The sequence below is a fragment of the Thunnus thynnus genome, chromosome 19, assembly GCF_963924715.1.
Source record: "Thunnus thynnus chromosome 19, fThuThy2.1, whole genome shotgun sequence".
NCBI lineage: Eukaryota > Metazoa > Chordata > Actinopteri > Scombriformes > Scombridae > Thunnus > Thunnus thynnus.
Window position 1 is genome coordinate 25,555,162 of NC_089535.1, and position 13,659 is coordinate 25,568,820.

General features: G+C 38.1%; 1 protein-coding gene across 1 annotated transcript; it reads right to left on the reverse strand.

Annotated features, from left to right (window-relative positions):
- Positions 1-1,142: 1,142 nt before the first annotated feature.
- pum3 (pumilio RNA-binding family member 3) lies at positions 1,143-13,304 on the reverse strand. Its single transcript, XM_067574767.1, has 19 exons — positions 13,198-13,304; positions 11,816-11,883; positions 11,529-11,732; positions 10,947-11,133; positions 10,655-10,730; positions 10,100-10,193; positions 9,322-9,388; positions 8,912-9,086; positions 8,698-8,801; positions 7,622-7,700; positions 7,331-7,429; positions 6,391-6,444; positions 6,158-6,238; positions 5,886-6,028; positions 5,503-5,725; positions 4,337-4,424; positions 2,888-2,978; positions 2,649-2,774; positions 1,143-2,567 (listed from the first exon to the last, which is right to left on the reverse strand). Exons 2-19 carry the CDS (start codon positions 11,880-11,882, stop codon positions 2,549-2,551), a joined length of 1,977 nt encoding a protein of 658 aa, XP_067430868.1. The 5' UTR covers position 11,883; positions 13,198-13,304; the 3' UTR covers positions 1,143-2,548.
- Between the last annotated feature and the right edge of the window lie 355 nt (positions 13,305-13,659).

A 13,659-nucleotide genomic window follows, 5' to 3' on the forward strand; every position in this document is an offset into this window, starting at 1 on the left:
TTAATGTGTCAAGGGTGTGTGTGTGTGTGTGTGTGTGTGTGTGTGTGTGTGTGTGTGTGTGTATGTGTGTGTGTTTGAATGAGCGTGCACATCTAAACAAGGTCATGGGTGACTGAGCAGAGACATCAGCAGGACAGATGGAATCTGAACTAGCCCAAAGGTATACACACACACACACACACACACACGTTTGTCTTTATAGCCTTGTGAGGACTCACTTTGACATAATGCATTCTGCCATTAGGCTATAGTGTGTGTGTTCTTTCTTTCCATTCTCTTGAGGTTCAAATGGGATTTAAAAGAAAATGCAGTTTCATACAACTTTGGTCTTGTTTTCGTAGTTTTGTCCATCATTTCTGTTATTAATAATAACTTTGTAGTTAAGTTAATGGCTGGGATCTGCAAATACAGTGACATCACTTAAAAGTTGTTCTGAACACAAGCAGTCAGATGATCAGACAGGTTGTACACAAGATAAATTTATCCAGATTATCTCAAATTTATTCAGAGGTGAGACAGGAAGTGAGCGTGCATTGAATGTCGGCGATATAATCCCACATTGGAGGCAAATGAGCGATTATTATTGACAAAGGTCACACTTAAGATCTGACATGCTTCTGCATCATATGGTATTTTTTCTGGAACCTTGAAATGTTTTTTTTCTGCAGTGAAACCTTATTTTTAATCATTCACAACTCTGCTTTAAAAGTAGTGTCTTATTTTGGTGATTTTTTTTTTCAATAGATTTCCAGTCTGACTTTTATTTTGGCACATAATTAGAGCACTTAATAAATGAAAATGGGATTTTAAACATTTTAATTTCAATTTTGTCATACATCATGCACAGAAATGTAAAATGACATTTTAATTTCATTATATGGTTTCACTTTAATATCGGCAGCCCTGGACTTCCATACACCACTGTGTATGTTTGCTAGATGAGAGAACAACAGTTGATCTGATGATGTGTGGTCTAGTAAAGCTAATCATACTGATATATTTATTTAGCTAAAATTGCGCAATTTATTAAATTATTAGTTGACTTGAGCCCTTTAATATGTCATTTGTTTTTCTTAAACACATCTTGTGTTAATGAAAGCTTTTTATTCTTCATTCTCTGGTTACAACAGTCTGAGATACAATTTAGTCACAATAATCTTTATTTTGCCATTTTCTTTCCAGCTGATAAAACAATCACTCACAAAGTACAAAATTTTACAAAATATTTGAAACAGAATCAATATCTTTGTTAACTTTTCTTCTTCTTCTTCTTTTTTTTTTTTTTAAATACCTCAAAAAACAAACAAAACCATCAGTTCTTTTACCTCAGCAGAGGGGTGAGGTCTAATGTATACACCTGTGATAAATTGATTACCTGATGACACAAACAGGATGACTGGACAGCAAGTACCTGTTCTGCTGTTTGTATCCACTGACTGTACAGCCTAGTGTTCACCCGAATGACCAAAACAACCTTTAGACTGTATCCTGCCTCGCAGATAGTTTTGACATATCTGACTCTGTTTTTTCTAGTGAAGAAACAGTTTCCAGTGTAACAGGGACACCATGTCTGGAAATACAGGAAATACAAGGCAGAAATCTGAAGATCTGGACGGATGAAATCTGTATCTGTATGGATAGAAACCACTAGAGAGAAGTGATGCTTTTTTGTGATGAAGTTAATTCAACCTGCCATAAATTCTCAAATAGTTTTCTTTACCTGAACTGTAAAGAGGAGCAGGTCTCTATTTGAATACATTAGAGACATCTTTCGTCCTCAATAGTTAAGTTACCATATTTTAGTAAGAAGCTTCCCTGGTTATTGTTTTGTTCCTGTTTTAATTTGCTGTTAATACAAACTCAACACTTGTCCATGTTTACATGTTGTCTTGATCAACATTTCCACAGCACTGATACATCACTACAACAGTCATGTCATACTCATCACAGCATGTAGAGTCAATGATACTCACAACTTCCTGAAGATGTTTTAGACCCACATGAAGTGAAGATTATTGACTAACTCAACAGCGATTGAAAAAAGGCAAAGTATAAGTGAATTAAATTAATTACTAAAAGAAAACAGTATGCACGTTGAAAAAGAGAAGGTGAGTGTGACATGACTGTTGTACTGATGAATTTGTGCTGTGATGTACAAAATCCCAAATTTAGGACATAAACTATTACAGTACATCTGATTCCAACACCCCTCAATGTTTGTAGCAACTAGCCTTTATTTATTTATTCAGCCCAGTTACTCCACCCAGCTCTGATGAGACTTTGCCATTATCTGAAGGCTTTAATAGTGAATTGGTGTGAAATGTACAGTTCATATATGGTCAAATTTATCTCTGCTTACATAAGTCATCTGTGTATTTTAACCTGTTTTGCTGGTAGCATCACCTCATCTTTCATTATTCACAGATATAATCCTCAACAGTTTCCAGACAAACTCACGTCCATTTATCCATCAGTGACTGAAATCAAACAACAGCGTTCCGGGTCGTATCCACTTCCTGATAACATTCCCGTCTGCTGCTACAAACACTCAGTCTTGTCGATGTTCCCTGGAAAAAAAAATGAGTCACTGCTGCACAGGAAGTGATGCGCTTCACGGGAAGAGTTTGTTTGAAATAAGAAGTCTCTACTTGTTCAGATTCTCCAGCAGGATTTCAGCTCCTTTGTTGTTGCTGATGCTGCTGAGCTCTGACGTGATGGACTTCAGCGCTTCCTTCACCTCCGCCGCCACGGACTTGTCACAGCTGTTCAGGAGGCTGCGCACAATAACACAGACAGATACTTACAAACCAGACACAACCACATCTTTTATTACTTCTACCTTTAAGTAACAGCATTGCATCACAAGTGTGTGAGTCTGCACATTGACCTGCAGAGCACCATGGCTCCCCTGTTGGCTTTGACCCAGGTCTTCAGTTTGTCCGTCCCCACCGTGTCCACCAGTATCCTGCCAAACCGCTCTGACAGGGCGAGCGAGGCACACAGGAACAGGGAGAGAGAGAGGAGAAGGGGGAGTCATTAATCTTTTCACTTTTATTTACTGTCACCAGGATGGCTGAGTTTCTGTCTTATCTGTCTGTTGGCAGGAAATCTGAAAATCTAAACTGATTTCAATGCATTTAGATGGAAAGTTGGGCCGACGATGAACTGAGTAGTTTTTGGGTGCAGTAAGCGCCCCCATGTGGCCATTTATAAATCATTACACACTTTCACATAACTCCTGGACAGGCAGAAAAGCAATATGTGTTCAAAAATATTTTCACTGAGTTTGATACTTTAGGATCTTTCACTTGAAAACACACACAGGGTGATTCAACAACACTTGTTTTTAAGGTATCCAGAATCTTCAAATATTCCTCCGACCATCTGAATGGAAACATATTCTGCACATATTTCTGCTTTACGACAGGATTTTTAATCTGTTTCCCAAATTGTGATTATATTTCCTCATCCAGGTGCCAGATATTACAAACTTTGTTTTTTAAGACACAACAACACAAAGATGTAAATGTAACTGATGATAAAACTTTTTAAACTGGTGTTCACATCAATCAAGTTGAGCATGTTATTTACAGCTACCTTATTTTTGTTTAGATTAGAAAACAAGAGTCATGACTTAGTCAAATCTTTTTTTATCGTGCAGCAGATGGAATATTTTTCATCCAGATGGTGAGCAGAGTCTTAGTGGAAATACTTTCAGAGCAGCGCTAACATGTTGTTAAATGATGGACAGCTATTTATTTTGCAGAGTGACAGATGCTCTGCTCTGTGACTCAGATGTAAAAACTAGAGGAACAAACTGGGGCTCATTAGCATCAAGCAAACAGGTGAGAAAAGAAACTAGCAGCTGTGCAGCTGATTAGTTTATTTTCATTACAGGTTAATTATTCAGTTCAGTATCATTTGTTAAATTTAGACATGAAGTGATTCATTTGCAGAATGTTTCAATTTGATTCAGATTCATCACAATTAGTGTGAATTGTTTTTTTGTGAGGGCGTCTTACAGTGGATGAAATAATATAAATCATATGGGTGGACGGGAAAGAGTTCACTCACAGTGGTTGTATGATTGTAGCGTTGGTCATGTGAAAATAACAACACTGTGTATTGTGTGATTAATGAAGCGTGCTTGTTTGTTGGATAGTATTAATGTCAACATCAGTCAGAAACAACACAACATGAACTGAGACCGTCAGCTAACTGGAAAGAAGGAAATCAACCCTAAAATTATTGGGATGATTTTGCAGAACAGTTGGCAGAGATATAAAGATTTTAAAATTTGAAACATATGTGTGTGTTTGTGTGTTTGTTTGTTTACCTTCTTTGCCGGCCTCTGACAGTGTGAGGTCCTGCTCTATGAGCCATTTCAGCACCAGGTGTCCTGCTGGATGTTCGGCCATGTGAAGCTACAGAGTGAAGAGCAGAGACTCAACCAACAGTCACAGTCACTGAGTATCAAACCTCAGTACTCTTTTAGTACTTGAAAACTGTCAAGTACTGGAAGTTGGCATCAAATGTCGCATCAGATTGATAATCTTGTTCATGTATTCTTTGATAATTGCTGATTTAAATAATAAAGATTTTATGTAGTCAAAGTTCTTGTTTGGCTGTTTGTGTTTAGACACCTGATAACTTTAGTTTCTTTTGTTAAATGACAACAAAGGCTTCAAAGCAATGTAGTTATTGAAGCTTTCATAATTACATTAACTCTAGTTAATAAGGTCGGCATGGTAACATGCTCACAATCTTCACTTTCTGATGTTCAGCAGGTAATATTCTAGAACTGCAACGATTAGTTGAATATTATCAAAATCAATTGGAACTATTTTGATCATTGATTCATTGTTGAAGTCATTTTTCAAACAGTTGATGGTTTCAGCTTCTCCAGTCGGAGGATTTGCTGTTTTTTCTGTCTTAACATTATTGTAACCTGAACATCTTTTGGTTTTCAGCTGCTGGATGGAAAACATTAAACATTTGATGACGTCACCTTGAAAACTGTGAACGGTGTTTTCATTGTTTTCTTTTATACAGCAAACCATTAATCTGTTTATCAAAACAATAACCGGCACATTAATCATTTATAAAATAATCATTAGTTCACCATGTTAGCATGCTAGTACACTAAGCTCATATTCATTTGTGAAGTTAAATAACAACTAACAGTTTCATACTTTTAGTTTTTCTACACTACATGAGTCCATGTGACTTTTGTTTTGAAGAGCTGCTTTATGCAATATGAATATAACCAAAAGAGCAACATAACGTTTTCACACAACACAAACTGATGTTTGTGTTGTTGCCATCAGACAACATTTAAAGCTCCTCCAGAGCTGCTGAATAATAAATAATTCCAGGATTTATTAAATATTAAATGAGCAACAAGAAACACAGACAGTCTGCTCATGAAGCTGCTGGCTGCACTGAAGAGAAACTTGAACCTGTTGATAAATTACAGGACTTATATTCATCACACACACACACCTCTCCTTTGATCCCTCCCGGCACTAACTCCTGATTGGCCATCTGAGCCACGGCCGTCATGGCGGGCCGCAGGTCCCCGCTGGCTGACGCCAGGATGTCGCTGACGGTGACGCTGGTGGCTTTATCCATCACCATGGCTGATGTGTTTTCAGAGAGATAATTCAGCAGCGGAGGGGAGACGACTTCCAGCAGCTCCTTCCTCCGAACCGCTGAGTCCTTTTTACTGATGAGAGAAGCACAGAACTCTTTCATCATTTACATCCATCCTTCCTTCAGGCTGATGTTTCTTTCAGTTCATTTCTATAAATATATATATATATATATATTTGTGGAGACTTGAAGCTTGCTGCAGCTAAATAATGCATGTGTGTAAAAGCTGTTACCTGTGTGTGTTTCCGTCTCCTTGCTCCAGCACCTTGATGATCTCAGGCAGCAGGTGAGCCGGGTCTCTGGGGCTCAGCAGGTACAACAGAACCTTCTTACCATATTTATTACTGATGACCTCATCCAGAGACGCCAAGATCTCCTGAACAGGTGGGAAACAGGTGATGTCATCATACAGTACAAGTGTTTGTTTAAACAGTGACTGCAGGTGTCCTAAAAATCAAACAGGATTATCACTGAGTCTCATAATGCATCATGAGATCAGACTTACTGACAGAACGGCCTGTTTGACCAGCTTGGTGTCGTCCACACAGTCGAATATGGCCAGAAGAACCAGGTGACCAAACTCCCCCTGAGGACAAATAACAGTCAGCAGGGTTGAACAACAGGAAGTGTGTGATCAGATATTTCTGATCTTTTCTTCATTCACATTTGCTAATAATATACTGTCAGCTTGTTTCTATTCATGAATGAATGAATGAGTGAGCAGTAGTGAGAACTCACCATGGCAAACTTCACCATGTACGTCTTCATAGTTTTGATGATGACTTTTCTGTCCTGAAAAATGAAACAAAAACCTTTTACTCAAAACAAAGACGTGTTTAGTTACTTCAGCTCTTTTATTTCCTGCTATTGAGAGGCTAAATCTCTTCATGTAATACAGATATATGTATATGATGTGTAGAAAGTGCCAATCTAAGGATTACAGGGACATGAATAAGGAGGAGTCTACCCTTTCATCACAGCCTGACTGTGGAATTTTGAAGGGGATTCATAGCGAGTGTAGATGAGAGACTGATGGCAGGAAGTGCAGCAGCTTGACAGCAGTGTATAATAAAAAGTTTCCCGATGTGATATTTATTTTTATGTATATTGTTTTTTTCCTAGAGTACAGCTAATGCACACATGTAGTGAGATATGTTTGTCAGCTGAGTAATCCGCATGAAAGCCTTCCCTTTCATTATTTTATGTAATGTTTGATATAAATGTGCAGTGTGTTGTTTAATATCAGTAACTGACCCCTGTTCATAGTTTATAGTAAAGTTAGAACGAATATCAGGCGGTATGCGTGTGACATACAGTACTTGAGGACAATGTATATATGAAACATTAAACAGACATGTATGTTGCAGACACCCTTACAAGTCACACTGAAGTCTGTTTCAGTAGATTATACATGGCACTATTCACACCTCATACATGCACTTTATTTTACCTGCAACCGCACTTTATTTGACTCTACAGTGTCTGATGTGGGTCTAATTTTCCACTTTTAGCCAGCATGGCTTTGGCTTGTAGCTTTATTCATATTGTTAATATTTTTATTGCTGTTATGTTTTGGACTATAGATTGTGTTCCTCGTCCTTGGTGTAGTCTAGATTTTAAATGTAATGTTTTGTGTGTGTGTGTGTGTGTGTGTGTGTGTGAGTATGTGCACACACACCTTGGCCGTCCCGTGCCACAGACAGTTCATGGCCACTCGTGCTCCATCGTGTGTGTGAGCCATGTAGACCACAGACTCTCTGATGGACTCAATCATCTCCTGCTCACATCATGAAGACACAACATAAACCAAAGAGAGGAAACAGGTTAGTGAGGAATACAGTCAGCACTAAATAAACATCCATTTTTATTAAGTTGTAATATTTAATTTCATTTCTTGTTTGTTGCTGATAGTTCTACCTCAGATATATACTTCTGTACAAATATTTATAAAACATTATAAGCTGCTCACCGTTCTCTGTTTGTCGGGTGCAAACAGGAAGAAGTCCAAGAAAACTTTGTGGACCAGAGAGTGTTTGATGACTTGTTCTCTGAAACACAACAACAGATGCTGTGGTCACATGAGGGAATCTTTGTCTTTTAAATACTTTATTGATAAGATGCTGAGATTCAGATTGCTTTTCAAGAACCATGCTGGAAGAAATGCATTATGAACATTATGAATTCTTTCATTTTTCTTTTTTTATTCCCTTTCTTATTTGAAAATAGTCCTCGTTCTCCATATTTTCAATTTAAGTGCAAATATTAATTCATGAAATTAGAAATGTAAAAGAGGGACTGAAAGCTGCACATATGAATTCATATTTAAGTTTGCAAAGTTTATTACTTTTAACTCACACAATAAATAACTGAACGTTCTAGCTAAACAATCAAGAATTCATATAACCAATCTAATGTGACTAATATCTGACCATAATCATGTTACAATCTCAATCCAAACTTCCCAGCAGCAGCTTTCACATTTGTTCTGGTCCACTCTTAAAGCAAATCTTCATTTTTCCACCATAAAAATAACATGAATCACATCCTTTCCTTCTAAGGAAAGGATGGAACTCCTTTCCTTCTCCGTCCTTTCCTTTTAAGGGCTTGCATTTCACAAAATAATTTGTGTGTTTGTTTGTTTTTCTTGATCTCTGATGTAGACCTGCAACCAGCCATTATTTCTCCTTTTAATCCTTCAACCATAACATGTCAGAAAACTGATAAATTGTCCATCATAAGTTCCCAGAACACGAGCTGACAAATCAAATGATAAATGAAAGATATTGAATTTATAAAGCTATAAAACAGCAACAAAAAGCTTGAACTAAAGAACTTTTTGGTGCTTTGCTTGATAAATTACTTAAATGATTAATCAATTATAAAAAATGTTCACTCATTTTCCATTAATCAGAACAACCCACTGACTCTGGTTGCTAAACTGATAGTAATAAAGCATGAATGAAAACTATTTCTCTGCACAGATCAGTTCAGTTTAAACTTTCTGTTGGTGTGTGTGTTCTTTGTGTTTGAAATGTTTGGTCTTACTTCTGGGCCATGGGAGTGAGAATCTGCTTCATCTCATCGATGATGTTGCTCAGCTTGTCGGGGTTCTCCTCTGCAACTTTCTCGATGGTGTTACACACTGAAGACTGCAGAGAAATGTTCACAGCCGGTCAGTCGGCAGATATTTCACACACATAAACACAGTGACTCCCACTGTAGGGAGGGAGTATAGGAGTCAGTAGGTGTGTGTGTGTACCTTGCAGACGGTGAAGGTGTTTCCGTACAGCTCCTCAGTGAGCATGAGTCTCTGTGCCAGCACGGCTTTGTCGTTGTAGGCGTATTCAATGATGGACGAGGCGGCGGCGTGACGGAGCATCGGACGTACGTGACCTTTAAATGTTTGCATCACACTCGCCAACAGCTCCTTGTTCCTGTTGAAGAAGAAAACACACACACAGTTCATACAAACATGTCCACTTGTAACTAAACACAGTTTACTGACTCCAGATCACCAACACACAATCAATACACAACAAACAAGTAGTGACACCTACATTCAGTTTTCATTTTCAGTGCAATACTTTGATTTTTTCCTTTTTTTTCTTACATTCTTCGTTTATGGAAAACATATATTTATAAAATGCAACATATCATGAGTTGACTCACCCGTACATCAGCAGTTTTTTCACCACATGTTTGCCGTACTGTGACTTACACAAACCAATCACATCATCTGTAGGAGGAGAGGAAAAGATGCAAAAATAAATATGATAATACAGGTTATTCATCTGTAAAAGAATAATTGAACACCTTACATATTTTAGAGAAAGTGGAAGTTATATAAATATACATCAAATTATTTCTACCCAACATACTGAGATCTCCACTGCCACATGTGACTAAATGGAAATGACTCCAATATATAATTAAATGTGTTTGAAAGACTCTTCTTCTCTCTGTGATATTATCTATGATATCTGTTCAGGTTAAAAGGAGAAATAACATATTTCTAAAGAACGGTTTAAGTTGTTTATGTTTTCTGTGTTAATCAGATTACAGTTAACACTCATTAAATTAACACTAATATAATTTAAAACTTGGAAAGCTTTTAATGATGGCGAACCAGGCATTTACAGTGTACCTTTAATGTTGTAAGTAAACCACAAATATGAGTTCCAGATGTTCCAGATCACACATTCATGTCTCACACACAGCTGATCAGACTTTTATGAAACGAAGGAAACAATTCATCTCATTGCTGCTTTTCATTAAAAGACAGAACTGACTGATGAAATGTGTCACTGCAGTATTTGTCTGCACATCAACACACATTCTCGCTCAGTGTCCCACAACGACTGACTCAGTAGCTAGAAGTTTGTGTTTCTCTCAGAACAGAGGAGTGAAGCAGGAGTTTGATGGAGAAAAGAAAAACTTGTCTGCTCACCTTTGAGTTCCTCAAACACTTCCTGTCTCTGCTCGTGGCTGCCGAACTGGATGAAACACTGCAGCACTCGCACAGAGTCATGAGCAAACGCCATCTGGAGGTAGAAGACAACAACAAGAGTGAGGCTTTTTATGTCTCATGTCTCCATGTTTCCACATCTCAACTTTTTATTATTATAGACAAAACTACAAATAAGACCCAAGTTGTAATAAACCAGAATTATCCTTTAAAATAGGTGCTACTCAATGTAAATCAGGCAAAAATATATCCTTTCTAATGGTACATTTGCAGATTTTGAAGTGGAAATGTTCAGTGAGTGAATGGGAGCTGGCAGCAGGAAGCAATATGTTTATGTTTGTTTGGAATAAACTGCAGCAGAAGAGCTGATACAGAGAAGAGCATCACCAACAGAAACAGAACCCACAGAAAATCTTACAAAGAGTCGTAGTCCTACCCACACTGTTTGATTGACAGGTGATAAGATGCTGACACACAGCTGATCTTCTCTTTCAAACAAACAAGACAACAATTCTCCAGGAAACGAGAGACGCTCACCTGTTTGATCTTCCCACGGATCAGATCATGAAGCTGCTTCATCAGTTTCTTCTTCGTGTCCTGGTCACATTTCTTCCTGTTGACACACACACACACACACACACACACACCATCTGTCAATGAGTTTATAATAGCAGTAGCAGATATATTATACTCAACGTCACACATTAAATGATGAAACTTTCACTTTCTGTTTACTTCAAAAGCTAAAAAAGGCACAAAGACAGCCAGAGTTATGGGGTTCACCTCCCACTCTCTGTGTGTGTGTGTGTGTTTGTGTTTGTTTGTGTACCTCCTGAGGTCTCCCCACACTTGTTTGGACTGACAGATGATCTGGAACATGTCCTTCCTCTCCGCCTCCTGCCTGCTCTTCTTCAGATCCTTCTTCCTCTGCTGCCTGTTCTTCTTCAGCTCCTCTTCTGTCAGCTCTCTCTTCTTCGGCTTAAACTCGCCTTTCTTCATCTTCTTAGCCCTCGGACCTGATCGCACACACACACAACATTTCAGTAATAATCACGACGGACAAAAGATTCAAGCGACAGAGAAACAAAAGTTCAGGTTGCGGTACTAGTTCTTTGAGCAGAGCACAGAAACAAGCAGCCAATCACAGGCCTGTGATAAGTTTTTGTTTTGCCTTTAGATTAGCAGCTGCAGCTGTTAGCAGCTGAGATTCAATCAGAGCTGTTGTGTTCCTGCCTCTAGGGGCCACGCATTCTTGATGTTTCTCCTTTGTTTTTTTATATTTCTCGGTGGGGACTAACTATGAATTCAGGAGGAACATGATCAGCAGCAATGAGAAGTAAAATACTTCAAATATGCACACATACATATCCACATTATAATCTCACAGACAATGATGAAGATGTTTACTCACCGTCTCCTCCTTCTTCATCTTTGGCTTTAAATTGCGACATTTTTCTCTTGTTCAATCCCTTCCCATCTTTGGAAAATCCAGGTTTGTATTCTCTCTTGCCGCCGTCTCCACTCTTGCCAGGTTTGCCTTTCCTTTCTGTGCTGTTGAACGGTTTAAAGGGCTTTTTACCGCCTGGTTTTCCACCGAGTTTGGTCCCTATAGAGTCTGGACAGAGTGAGACATGCAGATGACAAAGCTGGTTGAAACTGACGGTGCAAGTAGAGTGTAGCTGGTTACACACGGCTTACCTTTCCCTTTCTGTGTAAACTTCTTTCCACCTTTGGGGGAGAAGGGTTTTTTGGGTTTTGCCTCCATCCTAAAATGTATCCAAGAAAGAAACAAACAACAGCAGAAAGAGACAAATAATCAGATATCTGGGCTGCGTAACATTTTACATTCCAAAGTCCCACATATTTCCAGGCTACATTTTTAACTGGATTTAACTGAGGTTCACATTTTTTTCAAAAATCTATTAAAAAGTTTATCTGCAGCTAATATGAAGCTTCATCCAAAATGAGTCAAATCAAGTGGATATCTTTCAATGTTACAGTCTTTTTAGTGCCAAAGTCCCTCTTTTTGTTACTATACTTCTACCACAGCTCAACAGGGAAACACTGTCTGAGGAAACATAAAGAGGGAATTTGATGCTAAAAAGACTGTAAATGTAATGTAAATGTGTCAGATATCCACTTGATATGACTAACTCAGACTGCTGAAGCCTCATATAAGCTTCACATCAACTTTTAAATGACTGTGTGGACACACTGTGGATTTTGGCCTCCATCACTTACGTTGAAAGCACATTTGAAGGGGATCTTTAATAGTCAGTATGAACAGGAGGAATGATTACAGTGAGGAAAACCTCTTTCACTGTTCACATGGACACCTGACTGTCGTTTTAAGACAGACTTGAAAAATTGTGAACCTGTCCTTGGAGGAGATTATCTGGTCTAATAAGACAATAAAAGATCAAGTTTAAAGAAACGTAAACGTTGCAGGAAAACGTGTCAACGTGTCAATTTCGTGTCTCCATATCAGTTTGAAGGGCTTTATATAAAAAAGAAGAGCTGATTACAACAGGTAAATGTAGAATGTTCATCAAATCTAAACATATTAGGTTCAGCATAGAAATAAACATTATTATTATTTGATAATACACCGGCAGCTACACAGTATTTCTACTGGCTGGTCCCATCTTATCAGTCTCCTACACGTCAGTGAAACTCCACTAAACTTTTGTCAGTTGTTCTACCTTAAGTTCTTAAAGGGAGGTACTGTTAAATAATCCACCAACAACATGAAAACAGCTAACTTTAGCCAACGACTCATTAATGAAAACTCTGAAGACTCTCTCATGTTTGATACTTGATTAACATTTTTTACTGGTAATGACTTAGTTAAATTTACATTTTATTGCAGCACATTTATTCATATGTGATTATTTTAGACTGTTAGTCGCTACTTTTACTTGGGTATTTTCCCCCCGAGCTAGTTAGCTAATAACATCAAGAAAGCATGTCAATAAGTATTACTGAACTACAGATAAACGTCTCGCGGTTCTGTGTTCTGTTATTTATACTAATAACGCTCCAATAACACAGTTTACAGCATGTTTACTAGCGTTACTTACACTTCTGCTGTTCACACACGCTGCTCCTTCTGTCCATGCGTTCTGTGACCAACACGGTTTACGGCACACAACGTCCAATCACATTCAATAGTCGCTGCCGTAAAACGTAGGTTGTTGCGACAACTCTTTATCGCCGAAAAGTGGTAGAAAATGTTGCTTTTACGGTTTATATTTCATCACATACACAATTCTTGATCTGCCCAGCAGTCTCATGCAGTATTACAACAGCGTAGGTCTATATCTGTGAGTATTATTATATCCGCGCGACCGTGAAGCGGCCATGTTTGTTTACAAGTCATACTTAAAGGGCCAGACATCGTTGCTATGGTTACAGTGCCCCCCCCCCCCTTCAATTTTATTGACGAGTCAAATGCAATATATGTGAATTCAGAAGTTCAGAGCCTCAGAACCTAAAACAATTATGATGTTATTTTGATATCAACTGAATGATTATAATTATTA

Excerpts from the sequence above, each read along its gene's own strand:
- pum3 (XM_067574767.1), bottom strand. The coding sequence starts at position 11,882 with ATGGAGGCAAAACCCAAAAAACCCTTCTCCCCCAAAGGTGGAAAGAAG. Across the intron at positions 9,087-9,321 it reads AAAAAACTGCTGATGTACGG|GAACAAGGAGCTGTTGGCGA; the intron begins GTGAGTCAACTC and ends CTTCTTCAACAG. Across the intron at positions 7,701-8,697 it reads CTCACTCCCATGGCCCAGAA|AGAACAAGTCATCAAACACT; the intron begins GTAAGACCAAAC and ends GTTGTGTTTCAG.